A 25,052-nucleotide genomic window follows, 5' to 3' on the forward strand; every position below is an offset into this window, starting at 1 on the left:
GAAGACGTTTAGTTCATGAATTAAAATTATGAGATTAAAATTATTTTTAATTTATGTATATTTTTTATAAAAAAAATATTATAATAAATTATGAACCATAATTTAAATGATGGTATGAATTTTTTTACTAAACTCCTCTTAAATGACAATGTGACGGATACGTAATGCAGTTGAAGGTAGTTGGATATTTTACACGGCAACTTCATTGGCTATCAACAAGTTGCCGACAAGCTGCAGAATCTGACTGTTAATGGACAAGAGACCACATTCAAGTGCTAGAACAGAAAATCTACCATCTTTTCGGTCCTGCTTATTTTAATGAATTTTTTGTACAGGAACTTCTTAATTGATAAAGATTGTTTAACTGGTACGATTGAACCTAAAAAATACGCGCAACCAATTCTGACTAAAAGTTGATACGCCTATAACAATTAACAATTCGGGAGCCCGGGTTTGCTTTTGACGAAAAATTGTTATTTATAACATGCATGAACAATGGACACCCAAAAAACTAACAAGAAAGTTGACATAAATTAGCTATAGTTTCATCCCCTCTGATTCACTGATTTTCCATTTTGACCCAAAACTCAAAACCCATTTCTGCATTTCGAGTTGTTTATTTATACGGCATAAATAACATGCATGAACAATGGACACCCAAAAAACTAATGGACACCCAAAAAACTAACAAGAAAGTTGACATAAATTAGCTATAGTTTCATCCCCTCTGATTCACTGATTTTCCATTTTGACCCAAAACTCAAAACCCATTTCTGCATTTCGAGTTGTTTATTTATACGGCATGACTATTTAGCTGCATATGATAAATTTGTTATCTTTTTAACTGAAAAATAAACAAGGATAGTTCATTAGTTCTATGCAACACGTATTGTTCCAAATATCACAATTACAAACAATTGATTAAAAAATAGCCGGTGTTTCTTTCATTTTTCAACCAATATAGGCTAATGGACCTCTTGCGTAGACAATGTCAAGATTCAAGTGATGGAAGAACATTTCATCCTTGGGGCTACAAGGCTAAATACTCAGAGATAATAGGTTTCCCTCCATCGCACATACCATGTTTCCTTTAGCCCATGGCATATTTCTGGGTCCAGCTCCTCGCAGTTGTCTCGTACTTGTTTCTGTCCGTCTTGTACATGTGAGCAATCTCCGGCACCAATGGATCATCGGGATTTGGGTCCGTCAAAAGAGAGCAGATTGAAAGCAACACCTGGAGACAGAAACCAAACAATAATTGACTCCACAACATAAACCGATTATTTAAAATAAAATAAAAAAAAGACTTTTGTCTCCTATTGAATTCAAGACTCAAAATTAGATTCATAAAAAACATGATGTTCCGTTAAAGAACTCAAATGAACCACGTTTTGATTGCACATTGACGTATATAATTTAAAGAGGGTGCACAAATGACAAGGTTTAAAGTCACTCTCTTCTGCACCTACAGAGGGGTTGACACACACAAGCACAGAGGGAGAGAGAGAAAGAGAGAGAGAAAAACTAGCCCTATAGGCTCTAGTAATTCTATCGTCATTCCACAATTAATTATAGATCCCAATAAGTGCTGCTTTTTTTCAATTATATTCACAATATCAGGGTTATAAGACAAGAACCTTCGAGATAGTTAGAGCAGGGCTCCACTGCTCCTTCAAGATATCAAGGCAAATGCTTCCATTGCTGTTTATGTTTGGGTGGAACACCTTTGTTCTAAATGCCACCTGCAAAAGTCCTCCAATGTGGGAGAGAGAGAGAGAGAGGGAGAGGGAGAAATCGGACCCCTACAATCCGATGCAATTATGCAATATGTGATTACGTGACAATGACAGCAGCACCCTAGTTCTGTCGGCAAAAATCTTTAAGCTTCATAAATCCACACGCTTAAGACAAACTTTGGACTGTGGATAAATTCAAATAAAGTAATAACCAGGAGCACCCCATAGACATTCCAGGACAGACAAAAGGGTAAAAAGAAGAGAGCCATATAATACATGCCACCATACAAACACGGAATCAACCAAGACTCTGATCTTAGACAGAGTTGTCTCTATAAGACAGGTGGCCTCCAAGGTTCGACATCTAATATAGTAACAGTTAACCGCAAGAGAGGCTATTTCTTGGATTCCTAACACAAAACAGTGAGAAGGCCGGAGCTAGAGAGGTGCTAACATTATTCGAAAGTTCGAATGAAGGAAGCTCAGCAAGAGAGCTTCCTATCAGGAATATATAGGTAAGTATCTAAAATCAGCAATCAAGATAAACTAAGTCTCAAACCCAAAATATTAATCATCATGGTCCAAAGCATACCTTGGGTGGCTTAAAGGGATAATCCGGGGGGAAATGGATGGTAACGAGGAAAACACCCCCGGCATAGGGACTGTCTGGAGGACCCATAATCGTTGCTTGCCAGTGAAACATGTCTTCAGCAACAGGACCTGTAAAATCCCCAAAGAAAGAGCCAATGCTCAAGATTAACCAAAACTCTCAATAAAGAACAGGAGCATGACTTTCACAAATGATTTCAACAGACATCATCAACTGAATTAAGACAAAGAAGCACATGAAAAGGAAAGGCATCATCATGAAGGGGGGGAGGGGGAAGTTCATCATACAACTTTACATGTTTTAAGCGAAAATACATTCACGATTTTCATCACATGTTATTTCCAACACCAATAAAAGCTCTACAACATTAGATGCAACAAAAAGTCCGAAACAGATGTAAACAAAACAAAATCAAAACGAGTTTATTTCATTCAAAAAGAAACGCAGGATCACCAAGGTTCCAAAGAATAATCAACTACGAAATCAAACTCATCAAAGATTATGCAACAAACACGCAAAATTATAAACCAAAAAGATAAAAAAGAAAAATAACATGAAAAATAAACAATACCTGCGCTGCAAGACGTAGGAGGATCCTTCTGCAAATCCTTGAGTTCCTTCAAGATCCGCTTCGACGCCATTTGTAAAGCCCTAATTCCGAATATCGGAAACCACCATTAACAGATCACAAAATCACAATCGAATAGACACAGACGGGACCGATAAAGAGAGACGTGACAGAAGCGCATCAACGAAGAGATCGTAGCGTACCTGAGATAGAGCAAGGTTGCAGGAGATCGCCCTAGGGCTTTCGCGATTACCTCGAAGAGATGAAGTTGAAGAGGAGGAAGAAGAAGAAGAAGAAGATAGGAGAAGAAATGGAGGAAGGGTAAGCGATCTGGTGTGGGGATGACTTATAATATAGTACCTGCTCCCGCCTCCTGGATTTTGCGGAATCCGGGTTCTCATTGGCTGATTGATATTCTATTCGTCTTAATTGGGTCCCACTTTCCCTTTTCCTCTTAAATTTGTTTATTTATTTATTCCTTTTCTTCGAAGAAATTGGTCTTGTCGCTCAATGAAAGGCGGTTTTCTATCTATTTAATTTTCTTGCAGTAAGAATTTAAGTCTCGTTCATTTCGTTAATTTGAGTTTAAAATTTAAATTTTGTTACAGTAAAAATTTCTCAGAAGTAATCACATCTAATTTTTTTACTATAATAAAAAAATTCTTATATAATATCACATCTCAACTCAAATTAACGAACCGAACGGTCTTATATTATTACAAAACCAGAGGACGGCAATTGCCACGTGGCATTTTGGTGGATAAAAACGACGTCGTGATAAGTTGGTATGCTACGTCGTGATTGGTTAAAAGCTGTCAACCAAGTTTCTTTTGAGAAATATCATTGGATCGCATAACGGTGATCGGTGACAGAAACCTATGTTTTTTTTTTTCATTCTCTTTTTATTTTTTTATTTAGGGGATTTCTTCTCCTTTTTATGAAAAATAAATAAATAAAATGTAATCATTTCTTTTATGTCATCATCTTTGCTCACAAAATAAAGAGTGCGTTTAGAATTAATTTTAAAATAATTTTATTTTTAATAAAAAATAAAAATGAGATTATTTTGAGAATCATTTTGAAAGTGATTCTGAAATTATATTTAGTTAATTTTTTAAAAGATTGTTTTGAGTATAATAAAAAAGTGAAATCGTATTTATTAATTAATATATTATAATATTATTGATAAATACTAAAAAAATAAAAACAGAAAAGTGGAAATAATTTTTAACTGTTTTCTAATTTCTTCACAAAAACCATTCTCACTGTTTTCGTTTTCAAAACATTTGTTAAACAAACGTCGTTTCGTTTTCATTTTCATTTTTTACTTCTCAAAATACATGAAAACCATTTTAAAAAACGGTTCCAAACGCCACAGTCTCTAAAAAATAGTCACCATTTCGAGAATCGAGATTCCTCGCCAACTAAAATGAAGGAAATAGGAAGAAAATTAAGATTTTTCAATTATTTTACTGAGAAATTTTTTTGACTGATTATGCATGTGTTTTAAGAAATTTAATTATTGATATTCGCGGTAAAAAATATTTTTTATTTTACTTTTTTGTGTGAAGAAATTTATTTTGACTGAATATGCATGTGTTTTAGAAAGAAAAATTTGAATGTCGTGTTGATACCTCTTACTCTACTTTTTACAAACTCTTTTTTAATAATGTTTTATTATTAAATTACTCGTTACTCGTTAGTTTACTTTTAAACCTAAATTTGTTACAAGGTTGTGACATATGTGTTTTCAATATTAGGGGTTTGATCTCAATCGATTGGTTTTTATCCATTAACTGTGGTAGTTCTTATTAATTTTGGTCACGTTTGATTTTATTTGTACCGATTGGGTCTTTTTCCTTTGAATCTCAATACTTGTGTTCACCCTTATATTGCATCCGTCTTTACTGACAGATGCAATCAATGTCTGAGTCGAATTTACTTATAACCCTTGTTTGGTTCAACAATTTAAACCAAACAATTCAATTCGAATTATGTTTAAAGGTTTAAATTAGTGTTTGTTCTAGAAATAAAAATGGATCATTCAAACCATCGACTAAAATTTAAATTGTTGATTTTAGAATTCAATACCCCTGAAATTCACAATCTGGATCGTTGACAACAATTCAAAAACAATTATTTTTTATTTTTTCTATCTCTTTATCTTTAAGCTTAAAAATGTTACTCACATTTGTTTCACTGGTTTAGTTCAGTTCAACTCAGTTCAAACAGTGAGCACAATTTAAATTCGTGTTTGGTAAGCATGCAGTTTGACTTATATTCTCAACTTGAACTGAGTTAAACTGTCAAACTTAGAGTTTAGTTCATTCTTAAGCTAAACCGTTCAAACTATTTTTAGACAATAAAAAGATACTCACTCTCTTTACTTTTCGCACCTACCAAACACAAATTTGAATTTTATTCCATGTTCAAATTAGAATTTTAAATGCACATGCAAATGTCAATTCGAACTACAATTCAAACCATACAGTTTGAATTTTTCTGTTTACACAAAAAATTTTAAATCAACAAAATTCGAACCAGTGAACCAAACAGGGGCATTATAACTTCTACGTTTCAACTCCAATTGAGATGTTTTTTTTCCTTATATGTTCATAATGAAGAAGTGAACAAATCTCCATCGATATTACATATTTTTTAACCCCATTTACAATGAGATTTTATAATATTTGTTGCAAAACTCTGATGTGACAGTTTTCAACACTTTATCCAAATACATTTCAGATTTTATTAATAATTCAAATTATAATTTATTTGTGTATTCAAACATCGGTTCGAATCGCAGTTAAAATCACTATAATTTAAACCTAACTTTTTGTTACTAGGTTGCGACATTTGTGTTTTCAATATTAAGGGTTTGATCTCAATCGATTGGTTTTTATCCATTAACTGTGGTAGTTCTTATTAATTTTGGTCACGCTTGATTTTATTTGTACCGAACGGGTCTTTTTCTATTGAATCTCAATAATTGTGTTCACCCTTATATTGCAACCGTCTTTACTGACAAATGCAATCAATGTCCAAGTCGAATTTACTTATAACCCTTGTTTGGTTAAACAATTTAAACCAAACAATTCAATTCGAATTATGTTTAAAGGTTTAAATTAGTGTTTGTTCTATAAATAAAAATGGACCATTCAAACCATCCACTAAATTTTTAATGGTTGATTTTAAAATTCAATACCCTTGAAATTCACAATCTGGATTGTTGACAACAATTCAAAAACAATTATTTTTTATTTTTTCTATCTCTTTATCTTTAAGCTTAAAAATGTTACTCTCATTTGTGTCACTTGTTTAGTTCAGTTCAAACAATGAGCACAATTTAAATTATTCACAATCTGGATTGTTGACAACAATTCAAAAACAATTATTTTTTATTTTTTCTATCTCTTTATCTTTAAGCTTAAAAATGTTACTCTCATTTGTGTCACTTGTTTAGTTCAGTTCAAACAATGAGCACAATTTAAATTCGTGTTTGGTAAGCATGCAGTTTGACTTATATTCTCAATTTGAACTGAGTTAAACTGTCAAATTTAGAGTTTACCTCTTCCTTAAGCTAAACCGTTCAAACCATTTTTAGACAATAAAAAGATACTCACTCTCTTTGCTTTTCGACACAAATTTGAATTTTATTCCATGTTCAAATTAGAATTTTAAATGCACATGCAAACGTCAATTCGAACTACAATTCAAACCACACAGTTTGAATTTTTATGTTTACACAAAAAATTTTAAATCAACAAAATTCAAACCAGTGAACCAAACAGGGGCATTATAACTTCTACGTTTCAACTCCAATTGATATGTTTTTTTTTCCTTATATGTTCATAATGAAGAGATGAACAAATCCTCATCAATATTACATATTTTTTAACCCCATTTACAATGAGATTTTATAATATTTGTTGCAAAACTCTGATGTGACAATTTTTAACACTATATCCAAATACAGTTCAGATTTTATTAATAATTCAAATTATAATTTATTTGTGTATTCAAGCATCGATTCGAATCGCAGTTAAAATCACTATAATTTAAACACCACAACTCAAATCAAATCAATAATAGTTGTTGAACTAAATAAGGCTATAGTTTATGGACTATTTATGTAATTTGTTAATTTAATAATAAAATTTTTCTTACAAAAAAAAAAAGCTCATCCCAAATGGAAGTGGAATAGCGTGATCGCGATAACATATGAAAATTGATAACGTGCGCAGCCGCGTAGAGTAGCACAAAGAGAAATTTCCAGCTCAGAGGTACAAAACCACCGGCTGCTGTCGGCACGTGGTGCGCATCGCACCTGCGGCGCAAGTTAGCGTTCCCTACTGTCTACACGCCCACCAAACTCGCAAAATTCCCCTTCTTCAACCTCTCATTTCGGTTCGACCCGGCCCCAAAAGTGATCAAAATGCAGCGGTTCAAGTCGCAGCGGCGGGTCCAAATCGACGACGCCCAATCGGAGTCTCCGCCGCCGAAATACGATGGCGACGGCAACGGAGACGACGGAGGAATGAGATTGAGACCCTCCGAGAGGAACCGGACGGAAGATCAGGAGCCCTTCATGGGCGTCAAGGTTCGAAGAAAAACCTCCTTCCACAGAGAATACAGAGGAGATTACATCGACGTCCCTTCCCATCCTTACTTGATGAAAATCTTGCAGAAACAAGGTCCGCCATTGTTTCCAATCCGTTAACATTCAATTGAATTCGAATATTTGTTCGCGGTTTTAGGATTGTTGTTTTGTTGGTTCATTTGCGGATATTTTGATCAATTTGAACAAACGATCTCAAAATCTGGAATATTCTGTTAATTGAATCTTGCAGGGGACAATCAGGTTCTTTTCGCGGATAAAGTTTTGAAATTTACTGGTTCAGGGAAGATGAAAAGAAGAATTTTGTTGATTACTGATTTTGCCATATACATTGTTGATCCGGAGAATAATTCACTTAAACGGAGAATAGCCCTGGCTGCTGTGGATAAGATGTGCTTGAGTGAGTTGAGTGATAATTTCTTCTCCATTATCATTCCGACGGAGTATGATTTGCTAATGGCTAGCACTCGGAAAACCGAAATTGTCACTGTGTTAGTTGAAGCCACTAAGAATGCCTCCAACTATGAGCTTGAGGTTGCTTTCTCTAACAGGTAAAATACTTATACTAGCTTTGGTCCAAGAACATGATTAATTGCATACACAATTTGAATGTCCAGTCTTTTATACTTTTTCATGGATCAAGCATCAAGTGTTGTTTCTGCTAAGTATTGGGATTTCGTGAAAGTTTTAAGATTTTTTTGGGACAACTAATCATTTGATACTCTGATTTTTGTTGATACTGTCATGAGATACATAGATAAAACGTAGGAAGGGTCAATATATACTTTCGGGGCAATTCAGCCTTCCCCAACTTAAGCATAAAACTCTACTTTCACACGTATATCAGGTGCCATTACTTCGTATATCTTGTGAGTTCTTTTGTTTCTGGAAGTAACACAGGAATTATTATGTGTAGTTAATTTTACGTAAAGAGGACAAACGGACTGCTTGGTTCTAGGTATGAATAGAAATTCAAATTTTGTGAAAGAAAATAGCAAAAGGTTTGAATTGTAGTTCAAACCTATGAAATAAAGGCACCAAAAGGGGCTGATTTTGCTAAGGGCCGTTCTTTGGTCTCTGTATATCCTCTTGATATGATAAACACCTGTGGTTTTGTAAGCAGGATTGTCTGCCTTCTAAACTACTATATTTGTTTCCATTTGTAGACATGATAGTAGAAGAAAATGTCTGAATCTAGTTCAAGAGATGTTTACTGAATTATTGCCATGATTTTTTTTTTATTTGTTATTTTTTGTAGCTTTGAGTATCATGCAGGCGCCGAGTTCGTGAAGGAGGTTCAATTTGAGGAAGTTGAAGGTCTGTTTTACCATTTTTGTGCTATGTTTTTTTTTTTTTTTTTCCTTCGACTGCTATTTTCATCTTTATTGCAAGATATGTTGGTTTTATAAGCTGCTGAGCCTATTAATTTTGTTTGTATTTCAGGAGGCGTAAAAACAAGAATTATCAGGAAATGACTTGCAGTTTATACTTGCTGCCAAGTGTGTTTGGACTCTATAAGGGATCGAATTTTGCAAAGATTGATTCTTTATCCGTGCACGTTAAGGTTCTGCTGAGCATCAATCCGACCCCATAAGAAGAACTTGGACGCGTCGCTTTGTTTGTTTTCTTATACGACAGAAGAGAACTGTAATTGTAATTGTATTCTTTCATTTTACACATCTTTTTGGTTCAATTCGGAACAGCCTTTTCTAGATGTATTCAACCTTCGATTGTGATTATATCAGTTCCAAAATTGGTACTTTCTGCAAAGATATTGCCTTTCTCTCATATCTCCAATTTAACTTATTGCCACCCGCCGTGTATAACTTCTTATATAGATTTTCGGGCTTTGAAGTTCGAGTTTAAAACCAATTTTGTTCCCTGTTTGAGATAGTTTTCACTGTTTGGTAATTTAGCAGAGGCCCTCAACTTCCACATGCACAAAAATCAAGCCTTGACTGCGTAGAAATATTACAGATTAAGAACCTAAACAGCAGCTAAAGTTGCTTCATCAACATGTTATACAAATTTCTGCCAAAATAATATATTGTATAAATCTCAGAACCATATATCTTGTGAAATGTTATAGATAGGTAAACAACTATTACAACCATCAAAAGCATTTGTAATTAGGAATAAATTTTAATCAAAAAAGAAAAGGAAAATTATATGACATCTGACAACTATGATGAAAGAATTTCACTTTGGAAGAGATGATGATCCTATCTCTGCTGCAGGTGCAACGTCAGGTGTTGGGATTGGAGTTGAAATCTCTGACTTAGTCACATCTGAGGATGGTCTATTTCCAGAATTGAATTGACGAACTTCCTCCAAACTTTTCACCACATCATTTATTTTTGGTCTCTTCTCTGGTATTCTTGCCACACAACTCATTCCCAGTTGCAACATCTCCACCATCTCCTCCTCTATGTTTGGATACCTCAAGAGCTGCACATCAAACACTTCAGCAGTCCACTCCTCTCTCACCACAGCATTCACCCACCTCACCAGGTGAACCACCTCCTCGGTACCCGTGGCATGTACGGGAGATTTTCCGGTGAGAAGCTCAAGCAACAAGACCCCAAAACTGTAGACATCCGCTGCGTGTGTTGCCTTTCGTGTGTCGGTTACTTCGGGAGCTCGGTACCCTGCAGCTCGAACCACCGGTGGCGGCATTGAGTTCATCAGTGTCACCAAACCGGTATCAGCAACACAACCATATCCTTGGGAATTGAGGAAGATGTTTGAGGCTTTTATATTGCCATGTACAAGTTTCCCGCCATTTTGTGTGTGGATATGGCCAATTCCTCTCGCAGCACCAGCAGCAATTCTAAGTCTAGCTTCCCAGTCCAGTGGAGTTCTTCCATCCCCTCTTCCACCTGCATTAAAAAGCAATTCAAATTGCTTTCTATAAATGATTCAAAAGGGTAAGAAAAAGGTCTGAATTGAAGAAGTTTCTAAGCACATACCATGTAACAAAGCAGAGACGTTTCCTTGTTCGTAATAATCAAACACAATAAGCTTCTCATCCTTGGAATAGTAATATGCCCTTAGTGGAGCCACATTTTCATGCCTGATGTTCCCTACAATCTCCATTTGCTGCTCAAAATCTCGCTTTGCAACCGTTACTTCCTTCAACCTTTTGACCGCCAAAGTCGTGGTTGCATCTTCCAAAGCCGCCTTATATGTTGTCCCAAACGTTCCTTTCCCAAGAACCTCAGCAGATGCCCTCAACAAGTCCTCCAGATCAAAAGCAAGATTACAACCCTGGAAGAAAAAGAGCCTGTTAGTCTTGTCTTGGCTCTCAGAAGCTCCTTTCTTTGAATAACTCTCTTTCTTCTGCGGTTTCAGCGCCACCCCACTTTGGCCTCCTCCTCTAGAGCGGCAAATGAACATCAACAAAGCAATCAGCACAAACCCAAGAACGCAACCGCCAAGCGCAATAGCCAACACTGCAGGTTCACCAAGCTTTTTCTTGGTTTTCTTTGTTGGTCGACCATTTGAAGTTGGTGGTTGAGCTGGAAGAGAGGGAGGGGTGGCATTTTCTGATAAGAGATTGTTACCGGAAAATGCCGAACTTGGGAATCTCCTGAGAGACCGAGGCACAATTCCTGTGAGGTTATTATTGGCTAAATCCAGCTCTTCCAAGCTAGCAATATTGAGATCAGGAATTTGACCAGAAAGGGAATTGTTGGAGAGATTTAAAGTTGTGAGGTGAGTCAAATTGGCAATTGAAGAAGGGATACTCCCATTAAAACCATTATTAGACAGATTGATGATTGTCAGATTGTTCCAAACTGAGAAATCCAAAGGCAATGGACCAGACAACTTGTTGGACTGAAGATAAAGCGATGTCAAGTTTCTAAGTTTGGAGAAATCAGAGGGAACAGAACCTGATAGACTGTTCACTCTCAGGCTCAGAAACTCAAGAGCAGATAAGCGGCTGAGAGTGTTTGATGGGATGGGCCCACGGAAGCCAACACCAGGAAGGTGGAGTTCCACCACTCTAGTGTGGTCGCTGTTGCAGATGATTCCAGTCCATGTTTTGCACACGGAAGAGTCCTTGTCCCAGTTGAGTCTGTGCGAGTGAGAAGTGTTGTGAAGGAAATCTAGCAAGGCATGTTTATCTTCCTCCAAGTTTGCAGCAGTGACACTTGATATTGTTCCAACCAAGAAAATGGCCGAGAAAATGAAGAGAAAATTTTCTACCATTTTGATCATTTTCTCGGTCTGAATTGAGGACACAAAAGAAGCAGGCAAAAAGCACAACTTGGTTCCTTCCAAAATCTTGGTCACATCTACAGAAAAAGTTGGGCAAAATGAAAATCATAAACGTATATAAGCTGTTATAGTATGTAGTAAAGGCGGTTTCTTTACAAATTTTATTATGCGTAACGACTGACTTTTTATGTTTTTAATGCTATACAGTTAAGATTTTCGGTCAAAAAAGGCAGTTCCTAGTTTGAAAATTAGAAGCAGACAGAGCTCTTTACGTGCTTGTCTCGCCAACTAATGTTAGGTTTGCTCAACCTTTCAAAACAGAAGAAAGTGAAAAACCCCTTCAATTTAGTTAGGGACACAAAATTCAGCCCTCTCAACCAAAAACAACATGGGCAAGTAAGGAATCACTTTTTGAGAAACACCCAGATCAGAGAAAAAGAAAAACAAAGGGGAAAAAAAAAAAAAAAACATTTCTCGGGAAACAAATTAGACACACAATAAGAGAAAATGAGAAAACTTACTTGGTTTGATTGCAGAGCAGTCCACAGAGTTGTTAAAGATTCATCACCTACCAACTACAATATTTGGCTCTCTCCTACTCTTTCTCTAGCTCTTGGACCAGAGGTTTTTTTTTTTTGATAGATTCAGAGGTGGGTCATTAAAGGCTTGCGGTTTGAGAAACTGATAGGAGAGGAAAAATCCCAAGGTGGGTCATCGACAATGATGATGATAATAATGGGGATGAGCTGGTATTTGCTTGCTCAAACAGCATCACCACATGCGAACAGGCCTGGGAAAACTATTAGAAAAATAAATAGATCAGTCAGTGTGAGAAATAAGAATCAGAGAGAGAGAGAGCAGGTTTGCGTTGCTTTTGCTGCAATATTTTATAGCGCACGAACAGGAAATTGCATGTGGATAGAGACACTTAAGGGACAAAACAGTAAGGGAAGAACCAAAAAAAAAAAAAAAAAAAACTTAAATACGTATAGCTAACTCTTCTTCTTACAAAAGTCTTCTATACTTGCGTCTATTTTTCTAGTTTTCTAAATTTCCATATCTTGAGCTGTTTTTTTTTTTGGGTTAAATTCTTGGAAAAATCCCTCCAAACTAGGCAACTCAATCCCAACAGTTGAATGATGAAAATTATTTTTTTTTTTTTGAAAGGAATGATGAAAATTATTTTTTTTGAAAGGAATGATGAAGATTATTATTAATTCTTTTTACTTCGTTGGCTGAGGTTTTAGGCGGTACGGTACATATAAAAAAAATTTACAAAATTTAATTTTACACAAAGACACGTATGACATATTCTCTCTCTTTTTTTGCCCTTTTAGTTTTATTTGGTATCCATTTAGTTGATTTTGCAGTATTCAATCCGTTTTTTTTTTTTGTCTGTAATTTAAGTCGATTATTGACTATTTTTATGAATAGTTACCAAACTTATACTTGTAATTGGTATTTATATTGGGTTAATTATTAGTGATTTTTATTGATGAATTATCTATTCTTCTCATCGATGAATGTAGATAAAATGTAATAATTTTTTTTTCTATTCCATATATATGGACGGATTTTTAATAATTATATTTCTATCGTTAATCACTTTTAAATATATAAATTTAATGACGTATCTATTACAATCTTACCGAGTTAGATAGATTTTCTAAGATGAAATAAACTTAACATAAAGTGGGGAAGAGAAAAGAAAATAATTTAAAGACAATTGAGTTGGGTTGTCATAAATCACTTCCCATTCTTCATTATTGTCATAAAAACTAATTGAAAAGAATATAAACAAAATCTATTTACACAAAAGTACAAATAGATAAAGGGGGATAAGCCATGCATTCATTTGTAGTTGAACAATCTCTGTCAGAATAATGTTATCTATTTTTTGATTAGGTCGGGCAACTTTATTAGTTATTAGTTGATTACTTATATTAACTTGTGATTAACCAATATTATCTTTTACTAACTGAATTTGCCTAATCCCTCCCTGCCCCCTAAAAAAATTTGAAAAAAAAAAGAAAATAAGTTTCCTAATCCCTAATTTATTTTGGTCTATCTAGTCTAGACTATAAAGACTCTAGATATAGACATGAAAATTGAAATCAACCGCACATGCAAGGTTGACTTTCTAGACGATATAATAATAAATCACTTTGAAGAAAAAACAATTTATTTATTTCGCCGAATGTTTCATTTTTTCACGGTAAAAATAGTTAAAAAAAAAAGAGAAAAAACCGTAAATCTCGCGTGACTGTTTTGCGTTGGTCACCAACTACTTAATTACAATGCTTCACCGGCAAGGTTGGCGCGTTCTTTACACGGTCAATAGACAAAGCGTTGACTTGCAGAAACGGCGTGGAATTTTGAGACGCCGAATCCGAGAGTAGAGTGGAGAGCGTGCGTCTTGGCAGACGGACACTTGTAGCTGACGTGGAAGGCGGTCTTTTTTACGATTTGACACGTCAGCGTTACTACAGTGCGTCGTTGGCGATTATTAGCAAAACGACAACCAATTAGACCGTCAATTTGATCACAGCCACAGATCTGCAGTTTTCTTTGCGGTACAGATCAATAATTGGCCTTCAGTAATTATTACCATTTTTTTGCTGACCCAACGATTATTATTATTTATCCTTACTAATTTTTTATCCCTCTCAAATTAAAAAAAAAGAACATAATAATCAGTCTGTTTAACGGATTTAATCACAGTTCAAATCTTCTTATTATATTATTCTTTCCTAAAAATTTAAATTTATCTTCAAATTTTTTACTTAAACATAAAAATCAAACTGACTGATAGACTAATTTGTACGGCATTTCAATTATGCAAATTGCAGCCAAAAATAATAACCGGCTATACTTATGGGCAATTTAAGACACAACCAGCCTCTTTAGCGAATAAATAATAATAATAATAAAAGCTTCAAGAGATGTCACGAGCTCTTCTTCTTCTTCTTCTGTTTCGTTACCATAATATCTTGTGCTACACAATGAATTTTAAATTTAATTTTTAGTCACTATATGTACAATATAAGAGTTTATCTTCCTTTCGTGCATTAGATGTTAAGTTGTTAATTTAGAGGATTTATAATGAATGAAAAGGACTAAAGACATTTGTGGCTAAATGCTAATATAATATTAGTTGTTAATAAGAACTTTAGACATTTGTGATTAATATAATATTAGTTGTTAATATTAGTTCTTTCATTCATCCTCTAAAATCAATGTTAGTTGTTAATTTTGGGCGCGTTTGGAACTCGTTCCAAAATAATTTTATTTTTCTATGAAAATGAAAATGGAAACGTTTTCAATCTTAGACAGAAAATATTTTTAAAAATGTGTTTGGTAGTTTTATCAAGAGATTGTTTTCAGTGTAAAAAAACTCATTAATGTCTCTATTTCTCTCTCTCTGCTCGAGAGAGGAGAAAACAAAAACAAAAAATGAAAAATGACTAAAAGTTATTTTTCATTTCTCTCTCATTTTACACTAAACTAAAAAATTATTTTCATTTCTGTTTTTTATATTTATCGTGCCAAACGCCGTTTTAAAAACGTTTTTATTTTTTTTTTCTTAAAAAACATAAAAAATAAAAACGGGATCAATTCTAAACATGACTTTTATTTTTTAGTCACTATATGTACAATAATAAGAGTTTACGGAGTACAAGGTCCCAGGTTACTATAAATGCCTAGAATAATTCGTTGAGTAATGGTAAAACAATAAAATGCTACATTATACAAGTCCAATTATATCGGACAATTGCATCAGACAGATAGCGGTCAAAGTACCCCTTAAATCCTCGGTAAATTTACTTGAGATTCTTCTTGGAAAGAGGAAGAAAATAAAAAGAACAGGAAAGAATCCAACCCAGAAAAACACAACAAGAAAACGTTAAATTTTGGTGCTTCTCTCCTAGCTAGTCTTATGTCACTTCTAAATTAGTTCTACTGCATAATTTTCCTTTATAGGTTAGAGTGGCTAATTGCCTGCCATTTGATCTCTCGGTTCATGATGATTTTCCCCTTTAATCTCACAATCACAATACATAACCCTTATGTCATACATATATAAATTAAGGTGTTTTTGTTAATTTACCGATCTATCTCAAAAGCTTAAACTATTAGGAGGTAGGCTAATAATAATTTTATATTCAAAAATAGTAGAAAATAAGCCAATATGAAAAGCTTAAGAAAGTATATAGGCCAATTTTTAGTTATAGAAATTAATAGGCCATAACTTGTCAAGTTATGGTTCATAACTAGATAAGTTATGAACAAACTTGTCAAGTTATGGTTCATAGCCAGACAAGTTATGGACAAAAATCGTGAATTATGGACAATAACTTGTCAAATTATGGTTCATAACCAGACAAGTTATGGACAAAACAGTAATTTGGCATATTTATTAACTTATGTAAACTATTGGCCTATTAATTTTAATTAATCTCAAGTCTTGACATATTTCTCTCTTTCTCCCTTTTATATTTTAACACTCATCCTCACGCGTGGGTTAGATAATGAGCAATCGTGTGGATAAATTAATTAGAAAGCCCAACACGTGAATATTTAAGTCTGAAATATATTAAAGACTCAACACATGATGACAATTTAAATGGGGATAAAAAGTGCAATTACGGAGGTTACTCAGGACCTCCCACTCTGATACCATGTTAGTTTACCAATCCATTCCAAAAACTTAAGCCGCTAAGAGGTGGGTCAACAATAATTTTATACTTTTAACACCTTTTATAACTCAATCCCAAAAACTTAAGCCGATAAGAGGTGGGTCAACAATAATTTTATACTTTTAACACCTTTTATAACTCTTAGACACATAAATAAATGTGTATGAATTTATTATTAGACTGTACTTACAACTACGTAATAGTTTAGTTGACGGAATAGTATTTTCTTTTTCATCATGGATTAATAATTGTAGCATATTATGTAAAAAAAAAAAAAGTACTTAAAAAAGTAGCATATTGACGAGGCAGGGACGTACTTTGATGCTCTAGATCATGATAGGTAAATATGCACCAAAATTTGCCCATGAAAGTTACTTAACATATCTGGACGTAAGAGAATAACAACCCAATTTAAATATCAGCCAAACTGCCGTGAGTATACATGTGAGGTTTTTTTTTTTTTTTTTCATCTGTAAATATATATATATATATTTATGTTATGTACTCGTATCCAAATGGTCGGTTTGGTTAGGGAAAAAAACAATACAAAATTATCCAATTAGTTGCATCTGGTCGTAGAGTACTTTTCCTGATGTACATAATTAATTTTGTAACTCAACATGACAATTACTGGTATTATTCTTTACAACTTTATGGAGTTTTAATATCAACATCTCTCAAGATCAGCATAATTTGAAGCTTACAAAGAAAACGGAAGGAATGATCTAAGAAGGGAGATGTATTCCTCACGTTCAAAACCTGCAGGCCTTATTAAAATTCAAGTATTCAACCAAATTGAATATGTATAGTTAATTTATTGATGAAACCATATGGTTTGACATTTCTTTTTCCCTCTGGCGGCAAAGATGTAAGAAAATTCTTGCTGAGGAAAAACAAAAAACAAAAAAAAACAAAAAACAGAGGGAGAGAGGATTCAAGCTTGAATGCTTTAAAACTTGCAAAAACTATAGACATTTGCGGCTAATATTGATTTTAGAGGATTTAGACAAAAAGGGGACGATCATATGTACTTTTTTCAACTCGTTTATTTTGACCTTACCAAATAAATTAAGTAGCCATCTAGATAGTGATAACAAATAAAATGGAGATGATGATTCTCCCTCCGAAAGTGATCAGTAAAAAAAGATAAAAGGGAATTTAGAAACAAATTATTACATTTGGGAAAAGGTTTTCACTTTCAATATGATTGATAAAGTTAGGCCAAAACCATTGACCTATTGGTTTCATGAATATCCAATTCTCAATCGAATATTTTTGACAAGGACAGAGAGGTTATATAGTCTTTTGGTAAATCAAGAACTTGTCAACATACCTAAAGAATCAACAAATAGAATTGGTGTCTATATATTCGAACAATGTGTTATGACGTATGCTAGGTAACCTTTAAGAGGTCCATATATTTCCCATTAAGACCTTTTTCTAAAACAAAATTTCCTTTGCCCAAATGGAAAGAGTAGGCTAAGTAAAGAAAATTCTTTGATTTTTTTTTTATCTTATCTTAATAATTCGTTTTTTCTTATATCAATTTGTATTTTTTCCTAAAGCAACTATAGTACGCGACCATTGCATGAAGGAACAAATAAATATTAATTTATAATACTATTATATTACAAATAATATCAACAATCAGAGTGGCGCAGCGGAAGCGTGGTGGGCCCATAACCCACAGGTCCCAGGATCGAAACCTGGCTCTGATATACTTGAGAATGGCTTTCCGCGTCCGTTTTTTTTCCCCCCAAGAACTTCTCATACGACGTCGTTTTTCTCTAATTTCTCATTAAGCTCAATAATGTCCGAGAAAATCGTTCCTTAATCAAAAAATTGTCTGCGTGGCAACATCCTAGTGGGGGAAATCGACAAACAGTCCGCGATATATCGCGAAAACCAATATTATATTAGGACGTAAAAATAAAAAATCAAAAGGAAAAGAGAAGGAAATATCGAAATTCATTAAAGAAAAACCACTCAGAAATACCGGAAACGAAACCCTAAAAAAAAAAAAAAACTCCAAAATATCGCGATAAGTAATACGAAACTCCCCAAAAATCTTTTATTGCAGCCTCCGTTTTTCTCTCCGTCGAGATAGAAGAGAAGACCAATCTCTCCCTCGCTGTAAGTTCCTTAAATTTCTCGCCATTTCTCTTCTTTTCATTTTAAAATCTTCTCTCTCTTCGAATTTCCCAATCAATTTTCTTTCCCTTATATCTAATAAACTCGCTCGCGGTATTTAGGATTTGGATTTCACGTTTGGATTTTCTGTTCGGGTGCTAAGAAAGTGTAAAAAGATAAAATTTTGGGATTTCTTAAAGAGCGAACCCTCACCGTAGCTCTCTGATTGTCTTGACGGAAAATGGACGACTTTCCTACCAAAAAGTTCTGATTTTTAAGATTTGCTTTTTAATACAGAAAATAACAAAGTTGGGAAATTGAATCTGTAATCTCACAGAAAGTATTGTGCTTGAATGATAAGAAAATAGAGAAAATTGGTATTGAAGCTTGAGAAGTTACGATATATAAATATAATTTTACAATTCTTTTCGACATAAATTACTCGGGCGAGAAAAGTACTGAACTTTTTTCTCTTTTGAGAATTAAAAAAAAAAAAACCCGAAAAAAGAACGGAGAAAAAAAAAAACTGAACTTTGGTTTCATTAGAAAATGCTTCCATTCTCGTGACAATCCATTTATTTTTCAACTCCAACTTAAAAGGTGGCAACTTTATTGAAAATTATAGTGATCGAGTTAAGGGCTTAAATAATTGCAAAAAAAGTTAAAAGGGCTTAAATGAGCGTCTTTTTCACTTTTTAGATTTACTTCGGCCCCGTTCACTTCGTTGATTCGAGTTTAGAATTCGAGTTTTTTTACAGATACTTCGGCCCCGTTCACTTCGCTGATTCGAGTTTAGAATTCGAGTTTTTCTACAGTAAAAAACTCTCACAAACAATCACATCTAACTTTTTTGCTACAGTAAAAAGCTCTCACATAAAGTAACATCTCAACTCAAATTATAAACTCAAATCAGCGAAGTGAACGGGGCCCTCGTCTTTCAAGAATGCAAATTAGACAGTTATCCATAGTTTGTTATGACTAATGTTGTTGACTTGCTTCATTGTAGGTCGACGTACAGAACCACACAACATTTTTCTTATCCTCAGTAAGTTTAGCAATGATTAAGCTGTAATAATTATTACTAGAGTGACAACATACTAGTGTTGTTCTAAATAAAAATTGGATTAATTTCTGTGTCCTTCACATTTCCAAATGAAAATTTGTAATGAGTATAACATTTCAAGTCAAAAGCTTGAATGGATTTGTGTTTTGATGCGTGAAAATCTAGTTGTTGGAAGTATAGGAACTATGAACTTCGAAAAATGTATTGATTTATCTGCTTATATTGTGACAGTGGTACGAGAAAAAGATGTTTGTTGGGAATATGCTGAAAAATTAGATGGAAACAAGGTGAGGTGTAAATTCTGCCTGAGAGTTCTGAATGGAGGCATTAGTAGGTTGAAGCATCATCTCTCTAGGCTTCCAAGCAAAGGCGTAAACCCGTGTAGCAAAGTAAGGGATGATGTGACTGATAGGGTGAGAGCTATTATAGCATCAAAGGAAGATGTTAAGGAAACATCTAGCACCAAAAAGCAGAAGCTGGTGGAAGTGAAATCTCCCGGAAATGTTTCTGCGAGCAAAGCCCTTGTGTCTACAGACACAACATCTCCGGTCGCAAAAGTTTTCCCAGCTGTCACTCCCGTAGCTCCTCCCTCTTTGAACAGCCAAGAAAATGCGGAGAGAAGCATTGCCCTGTTCTTTTTTGAGAATAAGCTGGATTTCGGTATTGCTCGCTCTTCGTCCTATCAGCTAATGGTTGATGCCATAGCAAAGTGCGGTCCTGGATTCACCGGTCCATCCGCTGAAACTCTCAAGACTACATGGCTGGAAAGGATCAAGTCAGAAATGAGCCTACAATCAAAAGACATTGAGAAAGAATGGATGACAACAGGCTGCACTATAATTGCCGATACATGGACTGACAACAAATCAAGAGCTTTGATCAACTTTCTAGTTTCGTCGCCCTCCAGGACCTTTTTTCACAAATCCGTTGATGCATCCGCGTATTTTAAGAACATGAAATGCCTTGCTGACTTATTTGATTCAGTCATTCAAGATTTTGGCCCGGATAATGTTGTACAGGTTATAATGGATAGCAGCTTCAACTATACCGGTGTCGCAAACCACATTTTGCAGAATTATTCAACGATTTTTGTGTCTCCTTGTGTTTCTCAGTGCTTGAATCTAATCCTAGAGGAATTCTCAAAGGTAGATTGGGTGAATAGATGCATTTTACAGGGTCAAACCATATCAAAGTTCATATATAACAGTGCCTCTATGCTTGATCTAATGAAAAAGTACACTGGAGGACAAGAACTCATTAGGACCGGTATTACGAAGTCTGTATCCAGCTTCCTTTCACTACAGTCTATCTTGAAGCAAAAGTCGAGGTTGAAGCATATGTTTAATAGCCCTGAATACTGTACAAACTCCTTGTATGTAAATAAACCACAGAGCATATCATGTATTTCCATCGTTGAGGATAGTGATTTCTGGAGGGCGGTGGAAGAATCCGTGGCCATATCCGAGCCTTTTCTGAAAGTGTTGAGGGAAGTCGCCGGAGGGAAGCCTGCGGTGGGTTCTATATACGAGTTAATGACAAGGGCAAAAGAATCTATAAGGACGTACTATATAATGGATGAAAACAAGTGCAAGACATTTTTAGACATAGTAGACAGGAAGTGGCGAGACCAACTCCATTCACCTCTACATTCAGCAGCAGCATTTTTGAACCCTAGCATTCAGTACAATCCAGAAATAAAGTTTCTTAGTTCTATAAAAGAAGACTTTTTCAAAGTTCTGGAGAAGCTACTCCCTCTTCCCGAAATGAGACGCGATATCACCAGCCAGATATTTACTTTCACAAAGGCGATGAGTATGTTCGGCTGCAGCCTAGCTATGGAGGCGAGAGATGTGGTTTCACCTGGTAAATTTACAATATGCATTCATTATATATCTGTATCTAGGTGTATACCTCTGATAAAAACATATCCATCTACTATGACAGTGCTCCATTATGCGTGAAACCCTTCTGGTTTTGCTCCTTAAATCCTTGAAGAAAAGAAAGATTGTCATGCTTCAAAAAGTACATGCCAAGTTAGACAATACTGTATATCCGACTTGGTTTGCATTTCCGTTTTCTCGCTATATATATTGGATTTTCAATGTTATTGGTAATTCTTTTACAGGGCTTTGGTGGGAACAATATGGTGACTCTGCGCCCGTGTTGCAACGAGTTGCAATCAGAATACTTAGTCAAGTTTGCAGCAGTTTCACTTTCGAGAGGCATTGGAGTGCATTTCAGCAAATCCACTCCGAGAAACGCAATAAGATCGATAGAGAAACGTTGAATGACCTTGTGTACATAAATTACAATCTCAAGTTAGCTAGACATACAAGAACGAAATCTATAGAAGCCGATCCGATCCAATTCGACGATATTGATATGACTTCAGAATGGGTAGAGGAGAGTGATAATTCGAGCCCGAGTCAGTGGCTCGATCGGTTTGGTTCTGCTTTGGATGGGAGTGACTTGAATACAAGGCAGTACAATGCTGCGATATTTGGTTCAAACGATCACATATTTGGTTTGTGATTCGGAAACCACAAGGCTTCTCTGTCTCGGCAGATTAATGACTTGATATAGTGGCCTATTGTAATGTTCTATTGTTTCCTGTATATAAGTAGATTTGTTCCTGCTTTGTAATTTATTCGATGTCTGAAATACTTAATTGGGTGGATAACAATCTCCCCCAAATCTGTGCAATTATGTTGCTTCTTTGTTATTTCGCTTTGCTGTGTATACGTATTACGTACGGGCATCAGGACTTTATACACAAACAAGTTGTTTGTTTTATAGTGGTCTAGCAAGTTACGAAGGAGGACAATACAAAAATATTGATATATATATATATATATATATATAAGCTTTTTTATAGTCGTTATGGAGGGACTATAAGTTTATTTATAGTCCTTTTGGAGGGACCATATCTCCCAGCGTTGGAGAGAAATAACATTAGTGTTTGTATTTTTTTTGGCAAGAAGTAACATAGGCCTTGTTTTCTTTGCGAATTTGAATTTTTAATTTGAGCTGAGATGTGATATTTTCTAAGAGCTTTTCACTGTAGCAGAAAAAGTTAGATTTGACATTTTTTGAGAATTTTTAACTGTAAAAACCTAAAACTGAAAACTCAAATCGGTAAAATAAACGAAACTATAGTCTTCAAACATACTAAAAAAAAAAAGACAGAGTCTTTAGGCAATTTCTCACGTACTCCCATCCTTTAAGCCTACCGGTAGGTCACCTTTTAAGTAACCGCTTAATTGGAATTAATAGTTCAGGACAACACATGTGTTGTTAAATTAAAATCTCTAAATTTATGGATTTAAATTTATAATTTAAGTTTTATTATAATAAAAAACTCTTAAAAATAATCACTTTTAATTTTTTTTATAATAAAAAATTCTCATATAAAATTATATCTCAACTCAATTTAAAAATTTAAATTAACGAACAAAACAAAGCTTAAAAATACCCTCTAATTTTTGTCCCTGATCAGTCCGTGGAGCGTTTTTCTCAAGTGAAAAAAAAAATAATAAAAAAAAGAAAAGATAAAAACGTGAGTCTTCTCTTGAACTTGAGGGTTGTACAAGGATTATGTCTTCGCCTTTGCCTCTCCCCACTCATAGTTTCTTCTTCCTCTGCATTCTCGCCAGTGCGTGATCAGAAGAGATAATAGCCGTATGTTTGTCATCGTTTTGAGAATTTCTTGCTCCACCCTTAATCGATATGTTTCTTCTTTCTCTTTGTTTTCAACTTCTCTCCATAACTCGTTCTTCATGGATAAAAAAAAAAAAAAAAAAAAAACTTCCGTATGGGTATTCAAGATGTGTTTTACTTACTCTACGGCCAATGTGTATATTTCAACAATATGGGTTTTGTAAGCTTTAAAGCTCCACAGCTTTGCCAATGAAGATAAGAAGCAAAGAGCCCTTCTAATGAGGAAAAAAAAGGGTCCTCGCGCCTTTCTGAACTTTAACTCCAACAAGCAAGATAAACTAAATCTGAAAGATATTTAGATTACTCTACCTCTGTTTCTAAGAGCCTCTTTTAGGCTTCTCTAACCAAATCAGATTTCAAGTTTCGACATCTTCAAATGACCAAACATCATTGATGAACTTCCGTGCTTCTTCAACAATAGACTCGGGGTGGAACTTTAAGCAAGCAGAAATGGCTCCCGGTCTTTGGCGTTTTCCGATACTTGACGGTGTCTCTTGGAAGATTGCCCAAGAAAAATCATCGTCACCCCATCAGCTTCCTTACCTTCTTCACAGCTTCCGATTTCCGGCATTCATCTCTCGGCTTGGCCTTCCTTCAAAACTTGTCATTTTGGAAGATCTTTTTTTTTTCCTTTCTTTTTTTCCCATACATACATAGTATCTGCATACGCTCAACTAAAAAAGACCCCAACAACAAGGATGATGATGGAAAAAAAATGGAGAACGAAAGTCCTTGCCCTGTTTTTTATTTTATTTTACCGAAGCATAAAAAATAAGGAAAACAACAAATTGGTGGTGCCCGCTTTATTAAGAGTCCGTTCACTTCGTTAATTTGAGTTTTTAATTTGAGTTGAGATATAACTTTATGTGCAAATTTTTTACTGTAACAAAAAAATTAGATGTGATTGTTTCTAAGAGCTTTTTACTGTAATAAAACTCGAATTCTAAACTCGAATCGGCGAAATAAACGGGGCCTAAGTGTCACATAAGATCGTGAGTTCAAGACCTCGTTAATTAAAATTTTTTAAAAAATATTACATTTAATTTTTTTTTACAGTAAAAAATTATTATCAAATATTACATCTCAGTTTAAATTAAAAACTCGAATTCACAAAGCGAATTAGGTCTAATATTACTTCAATCACTTCATTGGATTTTTCAAGTGATTTTATATAAAAAATTTTAACCGTAGTTAAAAAAATTAAAAATAATTTTTATGAAAATTTTTAATTGTAATAAAATTAAAATGAATAACTCAAAATTGTTGAAATAAATGAGGGTCTAATCTATTTCGCCATTCTATGTTCCTGTGTTGCGGCACTGTGCATATTTATGTTGTTGCCCAATGAAAATTAATAGCTTGTTTAATTTATGAATTAGAATCATGAGATTAGAATTATTTTTAATTTATGTGTATTTTTTATAAAAAAAAATACTATAATAAATTATGAATCATGATTCAAATTAGAAAACACCCATAGTCTTTAAACAAAAACCATTAGTTATTTATTTTTTAACAGTTCCGTTAAGTACCCGCGAAAACGCTGTTATTCGACGTGCATCGAGTCAAAACGGTAATGGTTCAGACGTCGTTTGCGTGTTCTTTTAGTCCTCCATTCCTCTTCCTTTTACGCGGTAACCACATCAACGACGTGACGTCGAATGGGTAAAAAGGTTCCTTAATTCATTTCTT

At 34.5% G+C, this 25,052-nt stretch overlaps 5 protein-coding genes and 1 non-coding gene across 6 annotated transcripts in view; 4 read left to right on the forward strand and 2 right to left on the reverse strand.

Moving 5' to 3' along the window:
* Positions 1–819: 819 nt before the first annotated feature.
* LOC21394725 (ubiquitin-conjugating enzyme E2 10) lies at positions 820–3,247 on the reverse strand. Its single transcript, XM_024166576.1, has 5 exons — positions 3,118–3,247; positions 2,918–2,997; positions 2,329–2,456; positions 1,638–1,742; positions 820–1,234 (listed from the first exon to the last, which is right to left on the reverse strand). Exons 2-5 carry the CDS (start codon positions 2,985–2,987, stop codon positions 1,091–1,093), a joined length of 447 nt encoding a protein of 148 aa, XP_024022344.1. The 5' UTR covers positions 2,988–2,997; positions 3,118–3,247; the 3' UTR covers positions 820–1,090.
* Positions 3,248–7,157: 3,910 nt separating this feature from the next.
* Positions 7,158–9,251, forward strand: LOC21394727 (myosin ID heavy chain). Its single transcript, XM_024166559.1, has 4 exons — positions 7,158–7,608; positions 7,765–8,083; positions 8,791–8,849; positions 8,976–9,251. The coding sequence occupies exons 1-4, from the start codon at positions 7,350–7,352 to the stop codon at positions 9,005–9,007; spliced, it is 669 nt and encodes a 222-aa protein (XP_024022327.1). The 5' UTR covers positions 7,158–7,349; the 3' UTR covers positions 9,008–9,251.
* A 294-nt stretch (positions 9,252–9,545) lies between these two features.
* On the reverse strand, positions 9,546–12,704 carry LOC21394728 (probable inactive receptor kinase At4g23740). Its single transcript, XM_010099573.2, has 3 exons — positions 12,275–12,704; positions 10,502–11,830; positions 9,546–10,411 (listed from the first exon to the last, which is right to left on the reverse strand). The coding sequence occupies exons 2-3, from the start codon at positions 11,751–11,753 to the stop codon at positions 9,732–9,734; spliced, it is 1,932 nt and encodes a 643-aa protein (XP_010097875.2). The 5' UTR covers positions 11,754–11,830; positions 12,275–12,704; the 3' UTR covers positions 9,546–9,731.
* Positions 12,705–18,096: 5,392 nt separating this feature from the next.
* TRNAM-CAU lies at positions 18,097–18,168 on the forward strand. The gene has a single exon. It is a non-coding gene; the product is annotated as a tRNA-Met (tRNA).
* Positions 18,169–18,411: 243 nt separating this feature from the next.
* Positions 18,412–22,428, forward strand: LOC21394729. The gene is made up of 4 exons (XM_010099574.2): positions 18,412–18,583; positions 19,587–19,625; positions 19,875–21,506; positions 21,769–22,428. Coding segments are annotated over exons 2-4 (2,040 nt in total). The 5' UTR covers positions 18,412–18,583; positions 19,587–19,624; the 3' UTR covers positions 22,176–22,428.
* A 1,325-nt stretch (positions 22,429–23,753) lies between these two features.
* LOC21394731 overlaps positions 23,754–25,052 on the forward strand; it is a 3,769-nt gene continuing 2,470 nt past the window's right edge. The window contains exon 1 of the mRNA XM_024166572.1: positions 23,754–23,927. Within this exon, the coding sequence (XP_024022340.1) occupies positions 23,754–23,927 (174 nt within the window). The remainder of the gene's footprint in view (positions 23,928–25,052) is intronic.

Source organism: Morus notabilis, unplaced genomic scaffold, assembly GCF_000414095.1.
Source record: "Morus notabilis unplaced genomic scaffold, ASM41409v2 Scaffold812, whole genome shotgun sequence".
NCBI lineage: Eukaryota > Viridiplantae > Streptophyta > Magnoliopsida > Rosales > Moraceae > Morus > Morus notabilis.